This window comes from Phalacrocorax aristotelis, chromosome 23 (genome assembly GCF_949628215.1).
Source record: "Phalacrocorax aristotelis chromosome 23, bGulAri2.1, whole genome shotgun sequence".
Lineage (NCBI taxonomy): Eukaryota > Metazoa > Chordata > Aves > Suliformes > Phalacrocoracidae > Phalacrocorax > Phalacrocorax aristotelis.
This window is the reverse complement of record NC_134298.1, coordinates 492,962-513,535: the sequence shown is the minus strand read 5'-3', so window position 1 is coordinate 513,535 and position 20,574 is coordinate 492,962. Positions and strand designations below refer to the sequence as shown.

The 20,574-nt window shown below is 41.6% G+C and overlaps 1 protein-coding gene across 1 annotated transcript in view; it reads left to right on the top strand.

The window, feature by feature from the left end:
* Positions 1 to 20,376, top strand: part of LOC142068102 (M1-specific T cell receptor alpha chain-like) — a 241,018-nt gene extending 220,642 nt beyond the window's left edge. The window contains exons 6-9 of the mRNA XM_075117344.1: positions 16,865 to 17,128; positions 17,576 to 17,623; positions 18,823 to 18,928; positions 19,409 to 20,376. Coding sequence (XP_074973445.1) covers positions 16,865 to 17,128; positions 17,576 to 17,623; positions 18,823 to 18,928; positions 19,409 to 19,415 — 425 coding nt within the window. The 3' untranslated portion in view covers positions 19,416 to 20,376. The remainder of the gene's footprint in view (positions 1 to 16,864; positions 17,129 to 17,575; positions 17,624 to 18,822; positions 18,929 to 19,408) is intronic.
* The last annotated feature ends 198 nt before the right edge of the window (positions 20,377 to 20,574 follow it).

Here is a 20,574-nt window from a genome sequence, read left to right as displayed (position 1 = left end):
GTGCTTTTTTCCTTTTGCACATCCAACCAAGACCACGCTGTTTTGGCCCTCTGTCCTGAAATGTCCCAGTGGATGCCTGGTGTTCTCCAAGGAGCTTGAGAAAGTCATCTTTGGCTTTTTCATCTTTCCCTCCTGTTGGTCTTGCAGTTCCCAAGGCAAACGCCCCCTCCTGCCGAAGGGGCTTGTCTCTTTCCTCAAAAGGAGACCAGAGCGGGCGAGGGATCGGACTAAGCCTTGGGTTCTTGTTAGGGTGTGCACCATTGTGGGAACATCAACACAGGAAAACTCCAGTTTGGGCCAGGGACGAAGCTACGTGTTCGGCCAAGTATGTGTTCTTCTCTTGCTTCTCCACTTCACACTGTCTCTTCCTGCTGCATTCCTACTTCTTGGCATCTTGGGATCATAAAGAGAAGTCAGAGGCAGAGCAGAAAGACAGAGAGGGATTCTGTTTCCCTGGGCCTTGGCACGGCTGGGCAAAGGCTTGGGGAGAGCTGCTGCTTCTGAAGTGGCTTGCTGGGCATCTTGTTATGGAAGGAAATGCTGTGTGACTTTAACTACGGCACCAACAAGCTGGCCTTTGGCTCAGGGACCAGACTGTCTGTCCAGCCAAGTGAGTGTGTGGCTTTCTTTGTCTTTTTTGTGAGAAATTCCTGAGTGTGCACTGGAGCGACCTGTAGACATACTTGTATCTGAGTCACATTACAGATCAGAAGGAGAACACAGGCGACCTTTCCTTTAATGCAGACGCTGTAAACCTTCGGCGGAGTTTCTGTGATCGTGGACATGCACCAAAGCTCCCACTTGGATGAGCAACTCTGCCTGAAACATGGTTCTGGGAACAGATTTCCCAGTTTTCCGGGGAGCAGCACTGCCTTTAGGCCTGTTGCATCAGAGAGCTTTGCAATATCTTTTTGTAGATGCTCATCTGCAGGGTTGACAGGGACATTTTCCTAAATAAATGTGTCAGAATGTGCATGGTGCAGAGAACTGTGGGAACCGTGCTTTCAGTTTAGCCCATAGGTGGCCATCTGCACTGGACACTGGAATTGCTTCATTTACCTTCTTCCTTCTTGTTTTACAACAGAAAACCTGGGAACTGAACAATGAAATGCTCCAGAAGCTCCAAGGTCTTTTCTTAGGAGTGTCCCATTGCTTTGGCTTCCTCTCAGGCATTTTACCATGTCTAGGTTAATCTAAATGAGGGATTCTCCATTCACTCTGTACTTATATCAGGGTGGGGTGGAGTGGGTGTGCTGCAGGCAATGTCACTCCAGATCAGTTTGCAAGCCTGCTTCTGGCTCTGCTTAAGCAGCTCTGGAAGCTGCAGTGGTGCTATGGGATGGCATTCTCAAAACGGGTCTGGGAGAGCTGGGTGCCTACATCTGCAGTGTCTCAAAGATGCTTCAATATCCGCCTTCTGTTAAGTAGTGATTAAGCTTCCTGCTTTTAAATTGAATGGTTGCAATCTGCAATTTTTTCCTTCTCTTGATACTTCTGTGTCTTAGATGCCCAATATCTTTAAACATAATTTTGCAATGGTTCAAAAGCACTCCAATCCTTTGGAGAGTGTGTGTCTTCCCTAGTATCCTTGGTGCTACTTCTGCAGCCTTGCTGTAGCCACTGCTGCCCATCTCTCTGGATAAACACCTTAGCAGTACTGAGCCTTCACATTACAGGATGACCAACATGGTGGCTGCTGTCCCAGAGCCCAGTCAGTTACTGGATAACAGAGGAAGGGCTGCTGGCTTTGCTGCCTCCTGGTTACGTGTGTGAATGCTGGTGTGGGGAAGAAGGCGTTTGGTAGGGGGACCATTTTAACTGTGAGACCTGGCGAGTAGCACGGTATTATTTAGGGTAAGTGTGACTGGCAGTCAGCATCTGTAGTACTGAACTGGGCACTGAGCTCTATGGACCAGCTTGTCGGAGAATGCCAAATGTTTTGGAAATGTCCAAGGGCCACAACTCCACCACAACACCCCAGGAGCCTTATGCACCTAAACACAGCTGGTAGCCAAGCCCTTCAGTGTATAAGTATCCTCAGTCTCCAGATGATTTGGCTGTTTGACTGTGTGAGTACACTTTTTCTGAGATACGGTTGTGGTACTGGTGTAGGGCAGAGCTGAAGGAAGAAGATGCAGCATGCTTAGATCTCAGGGTGCAAGCAGGAGCGTCTCAGGGGCAAAATCCATTTAAACAGAGACCAAACGGTCAGGGACTGGGGGAAGTTTTTCCTTCCTCTCTGTGGATGAATCTCAGGAGTTGTGGAAGCAACAACTGCACCTGTGCTCAGTGAGATTTTGACAGGGTTTGTTGCACTCGGTGTATGATGCTGGAGGAAAGGTTCTCTCTGGGACTGCATCAGGGATGTCAGTGCTACCCCATAAGTACACAACACTGTCTTTTCGGGAAGAGGGTCATGAGTGAGCCTGAAGGACAAAAATGCACTACCAAATTCAAGGGTAGGGATGCAGATAGTTTCTGCCTGGTATATGAAATGCTCTTTGTCACGATATGTAAAATAGATGACACTGAGTCCATCTTTAAGCTTAACCCATACTCTTCATAAATCCAAGCATGTTCTTGTAAACCCACCGGTCCTACAGAAATTAGGTATGGATCAACATCCTTTTCATGCTTTCTTACCAATGTACTTTCAGTTTCTGTTTTCGAGAGATCTGCTACCAATCAACGTGGAGAAAATTCAAGGGTCTGTTTTATTCTGAGTTGGGGAAAGAAGAAAAAAACCCAGATTTATAAGACCAGTATGACTTTCACCAGCCTAATCTAGCCTATACTTGTAAAACCAGCAATTACGCTGTCCTTAGATACTGTATTTTGCCCATATGTTGTGTAAGTAAGATCTCCCAGGTTATCCAAGTAGGACGTTTTGGTAACATGGCCAATTACTGGTGCCAAGCTGTCCTTTGGAAGGGGAGCTAAACTGAAAGTTAATCTACTAATAGACAAAAACCTTTGATTAGACCCTATTAAGTCTGGAATGGCCAGGAAACACTATACTTTGGCAATGAATTAAGTAGCTTCAGTTTCATTTTATTCTGAATCACACCCACATTGCTGTGTAACCCATTCAATTGGGAAAAATCAATATGCCTGTTTAAAAACCAAGTCTAAAGAAAGTTGACAAATTATTGCTGGATTTTGTGGGGATCAGCATAAATTTACTCATGCAGAACAGATAAATTATTTAAACATGGGGTGCGGAAAGATAGCAGTGAGTAAGAAGGAGCTATGTCTGTATATCAGTCTTTATGAAACTGAGAGCTGATTTGAGAAAATCTCTTAATGGTATCAAAACAATGGGCATAAAAGATTTTTTTTACAAGATATGCAGTAGTAAAATGAAAGGCTCAAGGACCAGAAGTTTAGACATGGAGATTCAAATAAAAAATAATGCTAGCTAAACACATTTAAAAAGGGATGAAATCTCAACTCCAGATTATATCTGTGTTGGAAAACTTACTGGAAACTCTATGCTTTAAATGTATACAAATGATTGGGCAAACCTAGAGGAAATGGAATATAGTTTCCTTGCTTTAAAAGCTAGGTAATTTACTCTTTTGGTTTTTTTTTTTTTTTTTAACCCCTTCAATGACTTTGGGCCATTATTTCACCAGAGCACTGTTGTGGTGTAATGAATTCTAGAAAGGTTTGAAACACTGCACTGCTTCTCTTAACTGCCTTTGAAAACCCCAGACTGTAGCAGAGCATCTCATGGAAGAGTAGAAGTTGGATTAGGCATTTAATTTCCCATAGCCCCATCTTTCTGTGAAGAAAGTGCTGTATTTTTTGTTAAATTTTCAGTGATTGGACCAGACAACCTGTACTTGTGGATGTGTAAGTGATGGCTTCAAGGATGGTTTTTGTTGGCTCATTTCACACTGTGTGAACGCTGCATATAAAGTCGTCTTTGGAAAAGGGACAAAGCTTCTTGTGAAAGCAAGTAGGAAACATGCTTATATGTTTTTGCTTCACTTATTTTGGATATAGATTTGAACAACAGAGGGGCTTTTAGCACCATGACTTAGAAATAAGAGGAACTGGCTAGTTGAAATGCATAGTCCTGATTTAAATTACTATAATAGTTCTTGGGTTGTCTGCCCACTTGGCATATTGTGGAAACTGGAAAAAACCCCACCTGCAGATGGAAAACTGGACCATCTGCAAGTTGGACTTCATCAGTTGCTCTGACCCTAGAACATGTTCATGTTGCTGTTCCCCTCCCTGTTTGCTGTTCCAGCACAACAAGGCTTTGGGACAGGGATCATGCCTGCAAACATCTTTGCAGGACCTGTTGTGCCAGGTCTAAATGTGAAGTCAATAGGCTCATTTTGGTCTAATGAAGCAGCTTCAATACTAAGGGTCTATTTGCATAGTTTCATTTAATGCAGACGATGTAAGCCATCAAAGGAGTCTTTGAGATGGTGAACTTGAATGAAATCCCCATACCAGTGAGCAATCACTGCTGAAAGATGACGTTGTGCTTAGAAAAGCTTCTAGCTGGAGGACTTCTGCTATTTAGTGGATGCCATGCTCCAGGCTGCTGATAGTCCGTCAGTGAGCAGGAATAGAGACATGTGTGGTAGAGTTGTGTGTGGTTTTTGTAAGTGGATCTGTCACTGTGTGACTTCAGCATCCACCCGGAAGGTTGCCTTTGGAAGTGGGACACAACTGAGGGTGAAACCTGGTAGGTGGAAACCCAGCCTGGAGGCGTAAGGATAGGGAAATCACATCCCCTACTCTGACACATCCTGCTGTGCTGTGTTGGAAAATGGTTTGCACAGGAATGGAGTTTGTGTGTATGTGTAGGGGGCAGATATGGCAGACAGAACCAAGAAAGACATTCTGAAGGTTTGCACTGTGAACAGGAGGGTCGAGGAGAAGGGCTTTGCTTTTAAGGCTAATCTAGGGCTGGAAGGGGAGGTTGTGATCAGAAATCTGTGTTCATGAGCTAGTGTAACTGAAGCGGAGGGTTCTGGCTGGTTCAATCTGTGGGGCTTTTTGCTCTGCTTTCTCTGGTAGCAGCAGGGACCTTGATTCAACAAGACTGTGAATTTACTCCTTCTGCTTACTCTGCTACCAGCTCCTGCTCTCTGCCTTTCACATAAGCAGCCCGAGGTCCTGCACCTTCTTGCTCAGAGACAAATCTTTTGCACCATGGCCATCGACACCTGTGAACAGTGTGTGTGTGGGGAGTCGCTGATGGCTCTGCCCAGCACAGCCCTAGGTGGTTTCCCTGTAAAGATGTATGTGACATCCTGTTTAACCAATGTGCACCAGAAAAGCGTCCATACTGGGGAAAGAAAGCAAGTGAAAAGAGAAAACAAGTAATTGAAATACATGAACAGAGATGTGGAAAAAATGTAATGGTCTTAAGTGAGCAGTGCTGGTTTGGTCTTATCAGGATTGAGGTGGCCAGGGAGTTGCCTTATGGCTCATCGTTATGGTCTTAATGAGGCTGTAGTGCAGGGAGGAAGAAGAGTAAGCAATGGACATGGAAGTAAGATGTAACATAATGGAAGCATGTGCATGGGAAATTTAAGTATTTCCTTTGGGAAAGTGATTCAGGTGGATTGGGGTGGGTAGGTGTGCCCAGAGGTTTTTGCTATGGCAAACACCACAGTGTCTATGAATACCTACCAATTTAGGTTTGGACCTGGAACCAGGCTCGTGGTAAAACCAAGTAAGATTTCTGAGATTTGAAGCATTGAGTTATTCAGTGGAAAAATTCAATCCACTGAAAATAAAATAAATGAATGCTAGGAGAGTAGCAAAATGCAGTTCAGAAGCAGGCTGTTGACAAAAAGTAATGATATTGATCTCTTGGCTACTATGGCATCTGCTGGGTATTGTAGCACAGGAGAGGTGGTCTGCAGAGCAATGATGCAAAATACACAAGCTGTGGAGCTTTCCTGTGAGAGAAAACTTAAAAAGCTGGCAACTTCTGTAGGTGCATGCAACGTATTTTCTCACTGTGAGTAGCTTCACACTTGTAGCACCATTGTCTAAGCAAGCTTTTTGTCATGGAATTCCTTCCAGAAGTTTAATAAACTCATGCCTGGAGTAGGAACTAACATTCTTTCTCTGGGTATGTGCACTTTGCAGGTCAGGTAAATGCCTAACTACAGGTTAGATACACTCAAGTTTGAAAAATATTCACAGAAATCTCTGCAGTTTATTTCTCCCCTTCATCTGGAATAAAACTGTGAATAAGAAAATTGGTCCCTGACCATAAACAAGGGGGAATTTCCCAATAGCTGCTTGGATTTGGAGATGCACAGTGCAATAACACTGGAAGAAATTTTTAAAATTAATTCTTTCCTCCTTTGAAAAATTGTGACTATATACTCACACCTAAGAAACTTTCCTGAGCATCTAAATCAGAAACCCCCAGTAAAATTTTTCACTACTTCAGTAATTAAATCTCAAGCAATTTTTCAGCCACAAGTGTAGATTCTTCAGGAGAGTTTTGATTTTCAAGAAAGAAAAAATAGCTGAGAAAAGTAAAATGCTCTTAGAAGAATGGCAAAACAATTTTTCCCCTAATGGAAGAGAGTGAAAGGAATTGTAAATAACCCATCTGTGGCCTAGATGTTATCTCTGCTCTCTCAGGAATTAAATCCCATTTTCTCTTTGGGATGGAGAGGAAACTGGATTGCAGTCTAGGTTTTGCAAGAAGAATGGGAGAGAGGTGTCACTGGTGCTTGGATTTTGTTCACTCATTAACTAATGAATTAACTAGGATCTCGTTCTCCACTTAATTTACAAGCTCTTCAAGGACAAGGGTCTATTATGGGTCGACTTAAAGGGAGGACACTGCGCTTGACAGTGACCAGTGAGCGAGGTTTTGATGCACTGCGCCCATTTTTGTGTGAATGCCTTTTTCCAGTTATGTATGACTTGGTTTACAGAGATTCCAGTGTGCTAACCCAGTTTTTGTCATGCAAAACTCTCTAGTTCTGCAAACTGGGAGGATGCATTTGGACACTCCTGGCTAAATTACCCTTTCGGCTCCAACTGGTTTCTCTTAGCAGTTTGGTAGTGGGGATTTTTTGGATTTGGGTTTTTTGTTTGTTTTGTTGTTGTTGTTTTTCCACTTACTAGCTCAGATGCAAACTTTTGTGAATGCATGGCCTGAATTCAGTTTCTGGTAGTTGATGTTTCTGCATTATTCTTTTCAGCCTTTCTCACAACAATGATACTGTTCAGGTTCTTCTGCTGTCTAGGGCAACTTAGGTTCTCAGTGGCTCTGGATAATTGAAAATTGACTATATATTGCACTTACAGAGTGCTTGCTTGTGTGTGTATAGCTGTATAAATATCATTGCTGAACCTGAGCTGCTGTGGAGACCTAGTTCTGGAGAGGATGGAAGAGAGATTTCTGCTGTGTGCTGAACCACTGCGCAGACTTCAGGCATGATACAAGCTCATGTTTGGTAGTGGCATCCCTCTCAGATTGAAACCCAACAAATTAATAGAGCATGAAGTGCTCACTGCAAAGAGGGTGGACATTGCAAGAGAACAAAGCAGAAACAACACAGACTGATGACACTCAGCAGCAGGTGGTAGAAAGCTTCTAACACTGTCTGGAAAGCTGTATATGCAGACGCTGATTGACGGATGCTGCTATTGTTTAAACAGAGGAAAGAATAAACAGTTACTCGGTGATGGACAATAGCTAGACTAGTGAGTGTTAAGCAGGCAGAGGAATGTGGCTGGAGGAAGTGTTTATTTCACTATATGAGCTGATGAGGCGGCCAGTAACATTGGTTAGATTATTCCAATAAGAATCCTGCATTGCCATGTTGTCAAGTCTCTAGTCCAGCATTTGTGCATACTGGTGCACCATTTTGCAAAGCGTAGTGTCACAGTGTAATACGGGGAGTTATGGCAAACTTATATTTGAAGCTGGAACCAAACTCACTGTTTCTCCAGGTATGTCTGAATTCTCATGTGTGATTCCTCTTGGAAGTACTACTTTCACTTTGCAAGTTATTTTGCCTATGTTGTCACTGCACAATATATTAGGAATAGAGCTATAAATTTTCAACTGGTATAAGAGCAAGTGATTTCCATGGCTGCATATATATTTTTCCCTTCCTTATTCCTGATGATGAACTAGCCATAGCAGAAGTTTTACACTGCAAGTTTGTAATCACAGCCAACTAGTGTTGAGTACTGTGGAATTACTTTGGTCTTCAGCATTCATGTGAAGCTTGGAGCACATTAGAAGTGAAGCTCTGAAACTGTTGGAGAACAGTGTGACAAGTCTTAAAAGCTAGGGGTGGAATAGATACCCAGACAGAGGGGAAAGAGGTCAAGAAGACAAGTTCTTTATTGAATGACTTCTGTGGAAAGATGAAAAGGTGACCCTGACCACAAAATAATTTTCTCCAAACAAAAAAAAACAATGAAAAAAATTGTGCTTTGACAGTTGCTGCTAAAAGTGTCTGAAAAAACCCCAAACCCCACACTGCTTCTCTTGTCTGAAACTCTTTGGAAAAGGGAAAGAAAGTAAAGCAGATCCTGAGACACTGATTTTTTTTTTTCAAGTGTATCAATTTTTCCAACTTTCTTAATATTAATTTTAGAAGCATTTAATATCTATATGCTTTGGATTTACTCTTGAAAAGTAATGTTTTAGTTTCCCAAAATGTTTCAATTTCTTAAAATTGTTAAGATAATTTAAAAAAAAATTTATTCTGAAAGTTTAAAAACACCACAATATAAAGAAACTATTCATACTGAAAACCTCTGGGGAAATTCCTCATATTTCCAATGACCCTCCTGAGCCTGTTCAAAAACATTTAAGAAAAATAGGATTCTCAAGTTTATATGGAGCTATCAGCAAGCTGAAGGAGCTATAAATCAGGGCTCTGTCTGGATTCATTTACATGACCCCAGATTTACCATTATGGTCATGTCTTTATGCAACTGCTCCAGATCTTGCTGTTGACACACTGTAGAACCTAAGAGCTGAAACCTCCATGTTTAACGGCAGAGTAAGCAATGGTCTTCCTGCCACAAAGAAATTGTATACCAAAAAGTATGTTTTCTATTAAAAGCTAAGTGGCAAATTTGCTCTGGAATCACTCTTGACTAATTAAGATGGCAAATCCAAGAGAACAGGATGATGGCATTTGTACTATGCCATCAAACACTATGTGAGCTGAGAAGTAACAGTAAGTTAATTTTTGAGAGAGATATATGACCAGCAGACTAATAAACAAGGGATGAGATGAATAGAACTTGCGATGCAGGTGGCTTTCTGGAAGCAATGGGATAAATATGATGGAGGGGAATATTAAGGAACAGATATTTGGGAGTTTGAAAGATGCAAAACACCACGTGAAAAAAAAGTCAGTCAGAAGAAATGTCCTAGGTAGATGGGTCTGTCTAATCATAGAGATAAACAGGATTTCTTTTGGTGGAGTATTTAATTGTTGAAAGTTCCATTCAATACCACTCTGGATACTGTAGAGGCTTGTGCTACTGTGTGACTATGGAAATAGTTACAAACTCACATTTGTATCTGGGACAAGACTTCTGGTTTCGCCAGGTACATTTATCCCGATTTTTTGCCTAATTTGCAAGATTGTTGTGGATATGCACCAAGATCTGGGAAACGGCAGCTGTCAAAGGCATAGTAGCCTGAGGTCTCACTTTAACTAGTGGAATTTATTCTATGGCAGCTGTCCAAGCAGTCTTCCTTGAGGCTGCTGTAGGTGGGCTTCCATCAATTGCATTCCTGTGATAAGCTAAGCAAAGCATGGTTTTGCTCTTCTGTCAGGTAACTCATGTGGATTTGTTCTGTCCTAAGAGTAAATCCATGCCACTTCTGTAGCCTCAATCAAAGTCAAGGATGATATAAGTTGCATGAAAATGGATTGAAATACAAGAATGGTTATAATATTTATATTGCTGGACATGAACCAGCAATGTGCACTCAGCCCAGAAAGCCAACCGTATCCTGGGCTGCATAGAAAGAAGCGTGGGCAGCAGGTCAAGGGTGGTGATTCCTCCCCTCTACTCCACTCTGGTGAGACCCCACCGGGAGTGCTGCGTCCAGCTCTGGGGTCCTCAGTACTAGAAAGACATGGACCTCTTGGAGCAGGTCTGGAGGAGGGCCACAAAGATGACCAGAGGGATGGAGCACCTCTCCTATGAAGACAGGCTCAGAGTGTTGGGGTTGTTCAGCCTGCAGAAGGCTCTGGGGAGGCTTTTCAATACTTAAAGGGGCCTATAAGAAAGATGGGGACAGTCTTTTAAGTAGGGCCTGTAGCGATAGGACAAGGGGTAATGGTTTTAAATAAAAAGAGGGTAGATTCAGACTAGATATAAGGAAGCCATTTTTTATGATGAGGGCAGTGAAACACGGGCACAGGTTGCCTAGAGACATTGTAAATGCCCCATCCCTGGAAACATTCAAGGTCAGCTTGGATGGGGCTCTGAGCAACCTGATCTCGTTGAAGGTGCCCCTGCTCGTTACAGGGAGGTTGGACTAGATGGCCTTTAAACATTCCTTCCAGCCCAAACCATTCTATGGTTCTATGATTTAGAAAATACCAACTTACTGTGATTTTAGCTGGTCGTTGCTTGTAGCAAAACCCCACCAAGGAACAGTATACTTATAACATTTTTAATATTAGTGTTGGCATGGGAATTGGACTGCCTTTTAGTTGGTTTGCCTCATATACTTATCCACAAATAGTGCAAGTGGGTTCTGTTCATGACTGGGACTTGAATCCAGATTTACTGAGCTGTCACAGCTACAAGGCCATACTTAATGCTTTACTCCTGTTACTGCATGTCTAAGTGAGTGGGAGTATGTGAATCCTGAAGTAATAGAGTTAGAAGGCACAGATTGTCTTTGCAACTGCCTGTGAAGCTCTAAGATCTAGACAGGGTCACAATGTGCCACTGAAACCTGTAAGGAGATAACTGTAACCAAGGTCAACGGGGTACTTGCAAAGGTTTCCTGGGCTGTGTGAGTTATGGAGGTGGAGAAGGATACAAGCTGACATTAGGAAAAGGAACCTTGCTGGTGATCAAGTCAGGTGGGTAGTAAATGGTGAAACATTCAGGAGAAAACAGCGAGCAGGAATTTTATGTGATGTTACACATGGAAAAACACAGATTGTTCTTAGTATTGCCCTGAAAGGTGTAATACACAATTGTAACCAGTGAATGAATTAACTTTTTTTTTTTTTTAAATTCATCTCCCTGTTTCTGATCCTGATAACTTTCTAGTAGATTTCTTTGGTACTTTGATGGTAACTTAAATCAATATGTTTCACCATTGCTCCCTTAAATTATTCCCTGCTCTGGAATGTCTGTTGACCGGTTGTCAGTATGCACTGGGAAAACTGGTCTACCTTTTTGTGGAGGCTGACACCTGTGTGCCAATCAGGTATATGTGAAAATCTCATTTGGAATGGGGACCCAACTTCTTGTTAGCCCAAGTAAGTTTGAGCTTTCAGTTCCATATTAACACCAGGATTAGTAAATCATTTGTTCATTGGGTAGATGGACCAAGGACTTCCATGAAAGCATGTTCCAAATTCTTTTTGGCTTTGCATGACAAAAACAAGTTGGAATAGAGATGCTGACTTGGAATCCGAGGAGTGTTTGGCTATGGTGTGGCAGTGAGCCATTTCAGGAAAGAACAGTTAGAGAAGATGGTAACATTCACACAGGTTTAATAGTCACGGCATGGTGCGGTCACACACAGAGCGCTACAAGCAGTTCACACATGGCTGAATGCTACATAAAAAGTTTAGCACTTTCACAGAGTTTCTCGCTATTAAGTATTTAGACTTGATTTTTGCATCTTTAAAATAATATCTAGAGGTTATTCTGACTAATGGCTTAGAGATTGGATTTTCTAACTCTTGTCCTAAGAGAATATACCATGATTTTGGGGGTTTAAAATCCAAAAGTAAAGTCCCCTTCCATATTTGCAAAACCTGATGTTACAGTGCGATGAGCAGCCAGGAACTAGAAAGATGGTATTTGGAAGGGGAACCAACTTGTTGTGATGCATGGTAACTCTTTCCTTTCCTCAGTTATATTTTAAAATGCATTAGAAACCTGAGAAGATGAAATGAAATTTCAAATATTCTGTTGTGTCATTCTCTGGTAGACAGCTTTCTCACATATTTTGGATGAGGAGCCATACGAATATGCAGCTATTAGGCAGGAATTTATTGCAAAGGCTTCTTGTTGAGTGGGAAACGGAAAGACGCAGTAAGTTTGTGTTTGGAAGAGGGACTAGATTAAAAGTCAATGCAGGTGAGTAAGATTTGGAGAAGGACAGGCTATGAAGGTGTGAAGGCGGGAGCAGTGTTCACTGGTCAGTGTTTCTGAATAGGTCAACCTTTATGGAGAACAAACGTAAACCCTAGATGAAGAGTGGAGGGAGGAGGGAAGGCAGAAAGAAAATGAACCTAGGATAATTTCTCAACAGGGTGCTTGGGAAGATGGAGCAGGGAGACTGGGATCAGTGGGAAATGAGACACCATCATCAATGTCCTAGGTAAATGATGCTGGCATATTGTTAACATTAACTTCTGAGTCCTGTCAGACTGTAATAGTGTTTTTCCTTAGATTGAGGGGTTAAAAATTCAGAGGTACCTCTGGGCTCATGTTTAAGTCTTGGTGTCACACTGCATTGTGAAGAAATTTCTCAGGTGACTTAGATTATGGTATTTGCAATGATTCAAACTGGGGTGCATGGGATACTGGAGCTAGGAGAGTTATTTGTGGAAATGGCATAAGGCTGTAATCCCAAATAAATTATCTAATTAAATGTACCCATTAAATAGACTGATCAAGAAGGGTATCTACATCTGAGGCAATTCCACAAGCATAAAATCAAAAGTTCTTCTGACTTTTTACTATCAACATAAAAATGATCTTCCACGTGTTTTTAGAAAGGGGTTTTAGGTTGATTCTTTTGAATGTTTTTTTCTTACTCATTAAAAAAAATGTGATTTTTTTGGCTGGTGCTACATGAATAGTTAATCTCTAATTCAGAAAGTTTCTTTTCTTAGTTGAAATTATTTGAATTGAGGGTTGACTAGACGACCTTTAAAGGTTTCTTTCAACACAAACCATTCTATGATTCTATAAATCTTTTTCTAGAAACTAAATATCTGGCATATAAAGTTGAAAACTTTATATTCTGGCAATTAAAACCCACTCTGATTTTGGAGAAAAGAGTACGCAAAAGCATTTTGTGAAAATGACAGAAGTTCTTGGGAGGTTCATGAGCAGCTACTTCAACTCTTTTTGGTTCTAGACAATTGTTACCCGGATGGGTTAAGCCATCTCGTTCACCTGTGAGCTTTAAATAATGGATTAGATAAGCAGAATTGCTCCTTCTGACTCCCAAAAATCTTTCCTTAACATTGTTGAAAGGAGCAGCAGAGGAGATCATAGTAAATCTCTCCCATAGTTTAGGTGATGCATGAAGAAATCTATATATGAACACAAATAGGGTATTTCTTCCCAATATGAAATTTAAGAAAATAGCCTCTCAACTTTTCCGTAATGTGACCACATGCTATAAGCCCAGGCTTTACCCTGTTTTGGTATTAGAGGACTATTTAGTCCATTGAACACTTGATTTCTCCTCACATACTAGGTATCTTCCTCTGTTAGTTCAGCTTCGGTTTTGGTTCAGCTAGAAATCTTCCTCTTTAAAGGTTTGTGACAAAGATCTTGAATGGTGTGACTTCTCCAAGTGTAATTACAGAGGCAATGACAAAACAGTTTTGGGGATGGAGACCAGAACTACACCTGAACCCTCTACGTGAAGCAGCATATTCACATTTGCAAATACTGAATCTCTGCACAGCGTCTTTGTACTCTGGATGACTTGGCTGATGCTGGGCTAGGACCTGGCTTCTTTTATCTAAGTACCTGTGCACATGTGCACTGGAAGTTTAGAGAAGGGTTCAGGTATTAAAAGTGGACATCTAGTCTTGCTGTAGACATCCTGGCATCCGTGCAGGGCTGGCTGACCTTTTGCAACCTTCATTGGAGGACAGCCAGCAAACATCACTAGAGTGCTTGTTAAGTCACTGGAGTTGCTCCTCTAGGGTCAAGTTTAGCCTGTATGAGTGTGCGAGGGGCCATATATTTCCTCTGAGTTGGGCGATTGCTCTAGGTGGACTCCAGCTGTGGAATGTCATGTCTCAGGCTGGGGAATGGTAAGAGGATCAAAGACCTCTATCACACCAATTCCAGTCTGACCAGAGATTCAGAGAGTTTGCTTTGGAAGGAATGGAGAATGACATAAATGTCTGTATAATACAAGCTGTGTGTTAAACCAGTTCAGGGTTTCTACTGCAGTTTGTTTGGAAAAGAAGGCATGGGCCTCAGGCTGATGTTGGAACAGGCTTCTATTGCTCTTTTTCTGCAATCACCTCTGGAGTTAGCTTTCTCTAACTGGTCAGGAATAGCATTTCAACAGCTCCTGTTCTTCTATCTGGAAGATATCCTTCAGTAAAGATGAAATTAGGCAAGGCGGACAGCTCAGAGTTTCATGATTTACTTCTCAACCCTTCCTGCAAATACAGGTCATAAATACCAATACGGCATCTCCAACACATCCACCAACTCATTAAGACAGAATAACAGGAAACATAGGTCACAGTTCTGTGGTTACAATAGATGATATTTAGCAAGACGGCCACCTGCAAACTTTCATAACAATGTGCAAATATGCAAAGGAACTTATTGGAAAAAGACTCTAGTACCAGAACAAAGCCAGCAGCCACTCTGAGCAAAAATAAGAAATGAGTATTTTGCAAAACAGGTGCTGCTGTAGCTGCCTGCAAAATACAGACCTTATTTTTTCATCTGCTCAAGATAAAAACATTGCAAAATTGAAAGGGAGAAAACCACCCTCATTTGGAGAGAGGGAGATATGTAGCTCTCCAGAAAGCATAGTACTCATTATGAGAGAGTAGCAGAACAGTTTGATCAATTCTCCCCCTTCTCTTTCGTGTCTGTGTACTCCATGACAATGATGTATCCTGGTTCATCTGTATTTTATACAGGAATCTACCTTCAAGCTTTTTATCTGCTTCTGTTTTCCTCTCCCTAACAAAAGATCACTGAAATCTATTTCCAAAACAATAACTGGGAGTATGGGAGGTGGGGAGAGGGGTTGAGGGAGTCAGAACATACATCAGACTGTACTCTGCATAGTTGGGAAACAGATAGTCTCATCAGGGTTTTAAAAGCCAGGGGAAATCTGGGACAGATGAACCGCAATTCAGGAGAAGGGCCAGAGAATGAATCATTAGGCTTTGTGGATGAAGTTTTCTCTGAGATCATACTAATAAAGAAGTATGGCTATTTTTCTAAGGTGCTGACAAGTGGCAATTGAACCGATGAAAAGGATTTATCTCAGTGATAGAACTAGGGTCTGCATTTGCATAAGATTTTGAGAGAGTTTGTAAAAGCCAAGATTTAGTCCAAACTTCCCTCATGGGAAGAAATTAAAACTTCTTTGTTTGCAAACTAAGCTTCTTTAGTATTTCTACACTATTTATCAGTGAGGTGTGTGAACAGGGACAAAGCAAATAGTCTAAACTCTCAACCCTACCTTATAACACTTTGTCAGTTTATAAATGTGAAGTGAAGCTCTTGTTCAAACCTGTGGTTGTGAAGTCCAATGGAAAATGCAGCCAGAGGGCTGCTGAGAGCCCCAAATTTGCATCTTGGCTACAGTGTATCTTTAATGATATTTCATTTGTGCATCATTAGAGTACTGTAATGCCCACAATATTTTACCATTATGCATGACCAAAGACTTAGGAAAGCACCGTCTCAAAGAATCAGACTTCAAGAGCTGGACAAGATGAAATATATGCTTAGAGTACAAGTTTACAAAGATAAATGTGAAAAAAAGATTTTAACCACAGGTAGTGTTTTGATATGTGTGGAAAATCCTAGTCTAACCGACATGTTAGCAGAATTTGAAGCACGAAAACAGAAATAAACCCCAGGTGTCCTATATCTGCAGCCTTTGGTTCCCCAAACCCCTTTCCTGCAGGGTAAAATTTAGTAAAAAAAATCTTGCACTGCACTGTCAGGTGGTGGAACATAATGAAACATCTGTTTGTTTCATCATTCTTCCCCTAAATGCAACCATGTGCTCCTAGCTTGCAGCAACTTTCCTAGCCTTCTCCTGTAGGAACAAAATTAGCTAGACTGGTGGTAAATGTGGACACCCTTAAGACTTGGTAGTTTATCCACCATCCCTCAGGACAGGTGTAGGAAGTGGGATTTTGAATGTCAGTCATGGATTTGACTACATATTTGCAGAAAAGACGGAATGCCCCTGGGCTGCTCAGTCCTCTCCAGACACGTTACATCCCCTAGCCGTGAAGCCAGAAGGGAGTGCTCTCTCTGCCTGTTATACACATTTCTGAATGCATCCAGGCCACAATCCAAAAGGAAGCCCAGGCTGCAGAGTAGAGTTGAATGAGTTGTTACAGAGAGGAATGACTAGGTTAGATATGGACATCTAGGGTGTGGATGCCCACAACAATATCATTTGAGATGCTCTAGGGATCCTGACATCCTAGGGACACTCTCTGTGTCTCCTATACAAGAGAAGTCAACATAAGTCAAGATAAGTCTCATGTAGCTCCTGCATTGTCTATTGTGGATGCCTTGGTTCTCTAAAGATGTCCTAGCACTAGATCCCTAATAAGGCAACGGAACATGGAAAAACCTCCATACCTAAGTGTCTGTATGTTAAGATTGAAGGAACTATGGAACAGAGGACTGTGTACTCTCATTTAATATCTATTCTCTTCTCCATTTTCAGATGTTACTCCATCTCCTTCAGTCTACAGGCTGACCTCTAAAGATGATGAGGATTTGGAAATGTGCCTTATCACAGATTACATCCCTGACAAGCTTAGTCTTAACTGGGCTGATAAGTACACAAGTGCTGTTGTGGGGATGGCAACATCTGAGGAAAAAGAGGAAGCGAGTTACCTGTCAACCTACTGGGCCAAGAAAGATGAAATGCAGTGTGGTGCAAATCACGAGGGCTTTGGAGAACTGGAGGGCGAGGATCCTGAAAGTGGTAATGGCATTGTTGGGTGTGTGTACAGGGCTAGAGGTACTCTGGTCTCTGTGCTATTAGTATGAGCAGGACTTGTTCTCACCTCCCAGCCCAGCAAACAATGCTGAATTATGCTCCCACACTCCAGAGGAATGTTGCCTTGTTGCCTCTGTTTTCATTTGCCTTCCTCCTTGGTGGAAACAAGATTAAGACTGGCACAGTCACAGCAGAGAGATCTTAGCATCACACTGTGGGGGATACAAAGCTTGAAATTCCTTTGTCTGATGGCACACTAAAGTTTAATTAGATCATATTTTATGCTTGCCCCAAAACAAGCAGAAATGAATGTTTATGGGAGGCTTTACTGGCCAGAAACTCTAATCCAGCCCTTCTAAGTAGAGATATCTTTATGAACTTCTGAAGAAGTACATTTCTGTTATTAATTAAATTTATTATTACTATCTGCAGGTGCCAGCACTGTCTGTGTTACAGGGTTGTCTCTACACTTCAGGACAGGTATGTACACACCACTTTAGGCATAAAACTCGGCCTGATTAAAGGAAATGTCTTCCCAAGTTTTTGCTAATGTTCCCTGTTTGCAGAATTCCTGTTGGAGAAAAAAACTCAGGCTGGAAATTTCCAAAAGGGCCCCACAGGCTTTAAATGTCAAGGCTGGAAGTCCTTGGGTTAATGTAGTCTTTCAGATCTGAGCTGGTAATTTTATGTGAGCAGTGTAGCCAGCACCTATGTGCTCTTGCTAGAACTAGCCAAACAACAACTCCCCATGACATAATGACTTAAGGTACTGATATGAGTCAGCCTTGCTCGATGTCTGCCTGCATTTCAGACTTCAAAAGAGTTGTTTTTATTTTTGGGTGCACAAACACCTAATGAACCAAAAAAATAAGCAGGTGGTTCCTGCATTGTGAGCTCAGAAGCAGGGCTGCACTAAAGATATGGTGCATCTGAGCAGGCTTTGCTTCAGCTCATGGCTGTGGGAGTATGCTGGCCAGTGCTGGAGCCCACGCAATTGCTGCCACTGCTTGTTCAAAGGCGCTGAGCCTGCATCTGCATGTGGCCTGGTTGCAGAATAGCTGTACTTTTGCAAACACGCAGCCTTGCTGAAAAGAAACCAGTTAGCCAAATATTTCCAAAACACCACTTCAGAAAAATACTCATCAGCAAACTTGTCTGATTTGATCAGTCATTTCAGAGAGAGGTTCTCAAAGATAAGCATGAAATGACTTTTTGATGACAGCTCCTTGCTTCCCCAATATAGATCAATGTATTTTCAAATGAAAATGGCTTTGTAACTTAAGATTAATAGAAAATCCAAACAGATGTCATGTACATCAAATAAAATTAAACTTGTTTTGCCCCCTGCCCATCTTAAAAAATTTTAGGGAGAGGAAGGCGGGATGCCTCCAGCACCCTGGGTTCATAATACACTGTATTTAAACACAGTTAGATGGTTGGCAGACTTGCACATTGGATAATTAAGTGGTTATTGCATGAAAACCTGGCCCATGAAACACCAACTGGAAGAAATGAAAGTCTCTCAGTGAGACAGTCCTGCTCACTGGCTCGTTAGCTAGCCTACCAGCTGACTCAATCACACAAAGTGGAACAGCTTCATTACTAAGTGCTTTTAAGTCTGTCTGGAAGCGAGGATATCTCGGTGCTCTTGTGACTGTCATTCTCTGTTACTTTTACAGATGAAAACCTGAACACGATGTCTTTATCACAGCTGGGCCTGAAAATAATTTTAATGAAAGGAATAATTTTTAATGTGCTGATGACGATGATTATGTGGAAAAAAAAGTGAGTATGCACGGAGGGTGGTAATGCCTCTGGCAGAAAACATCTGGATCAATTCAGTAGCTGTGAATGTTCCTTGTCTCTGTAATAGCTGTTTATGCAGCCTATCCATACACCTTTTGCCTACCAACAGTAAAACCCCTCCACTCCTTTGGCCATATCATTGTTTTCACCCACTCCTCAAGTCTATTTACCTTTCCTTATCCACATGCAAAATTAACTTCTTTCTTCTTTCTAGACATCTCTCTTCTATTTCAACCTCCATCCCTTCCCTTGTCTACATTAATCCATCAGATTCATCCCCTGACCAATTTCCAGCTGGGAAAGTTTGATGCTTATTGACTGAAGACCTCAGACCTAATATATTAGTTTTGGGCCAGTGTCTTTCTCCTCTTTCTATTGCCTAGACACTTCAGGTCTACAATTGTGTGGCTGCGACTGTATCTCAAATAATGATTTAACATACCTTTATTTTTGTTACAGGAATTAAAGTAACCGGATGGTGCAACCCTGAAGTACCAAAAAAAAATCTGCTGAGGAATCTTTACCAGAGCATTGTGTGCAAGAGGGAACACGCACTCCTGTTGCAAGGCATATCACTTGCTGTTTCTGTATATCACGCCAGACATCATAGTCTGAATTGCTTATTTTGCATTGTTATAAAGCTATTAAAAAATAAGCTTAAAATTTCCAGCATCCTGCTCCCCCAGAAGCCTGATTTATTTAGCATGACAATGCCTCTTATTGAATGACGCATAGTTTGCTATAACTATAAATTGCCAAACATCACTATTACTTGTATTAAAATGACACACAAGTTCTGCTTGGGGCAGTGTTGTTTGTTGAAAACTGCATGCTAAATATCACTTGAATGTGAATTTTTCATACTTTGGTAGCTTTCAGGTATGCACATCTTAAAGTGCATCCCCACAGACACCATTTCAGTAACAAATAAAACACTCTAAAAAGTAGAGGGAGACTTATTCAGGGTGCTGTGCACCATGTCCTGCTATCTTTTCCTAGACAAGAGCAAGGTATCTTTTAGTTTCTCCCTAAAAGGTATGCTGCTAGGTCTCCCAGAAGTCCTTAATTCAGTGAAATTCTCACTTCATTATCACAGAACAAAAGAACGCTTTTTAGTATTTTTTTTAAGTCTATCTGGCCTTAAGTTTTTCTGAATTTAAACCAGCTTAGAATTTGGCTTTGTGTTTAGTAGAAAAACAAACTGCTTTTGTTCCTTTTTAGTTCTAAACACCTCAGATTTCCCAATTTTTTTTTATATCATTGCATAAAACTAAACTGAAATATTTACCTGTCCATGTGCACACTCCTTGGAGACAGTGCATGCATGTGAAAGTCGCATGCTGCTAGTTCTTGAATTGTGCTGGCAACCGCTCTGATGTCTTGGCATTTCTTTAGGCCTGTGGCTGCTATTAAACAATTCTTACCAAAAGTAAGAAACTTGTTTGTCTTTTGTACCTGTAGTTCAAGGAACTTGCTGTACCCTTCAGATGAATGAGCCTCGCCTTTGGGGTGAAGTAGGGAAGGGGTGTCCGGACTCTCCTCTTCAGCCTGGCTTGGCCACCAGGCGCTGTTTGCGATAACTGGCTGGACCCACGCTGGGTAGGGGGAATAGCTACAAAGTCCCT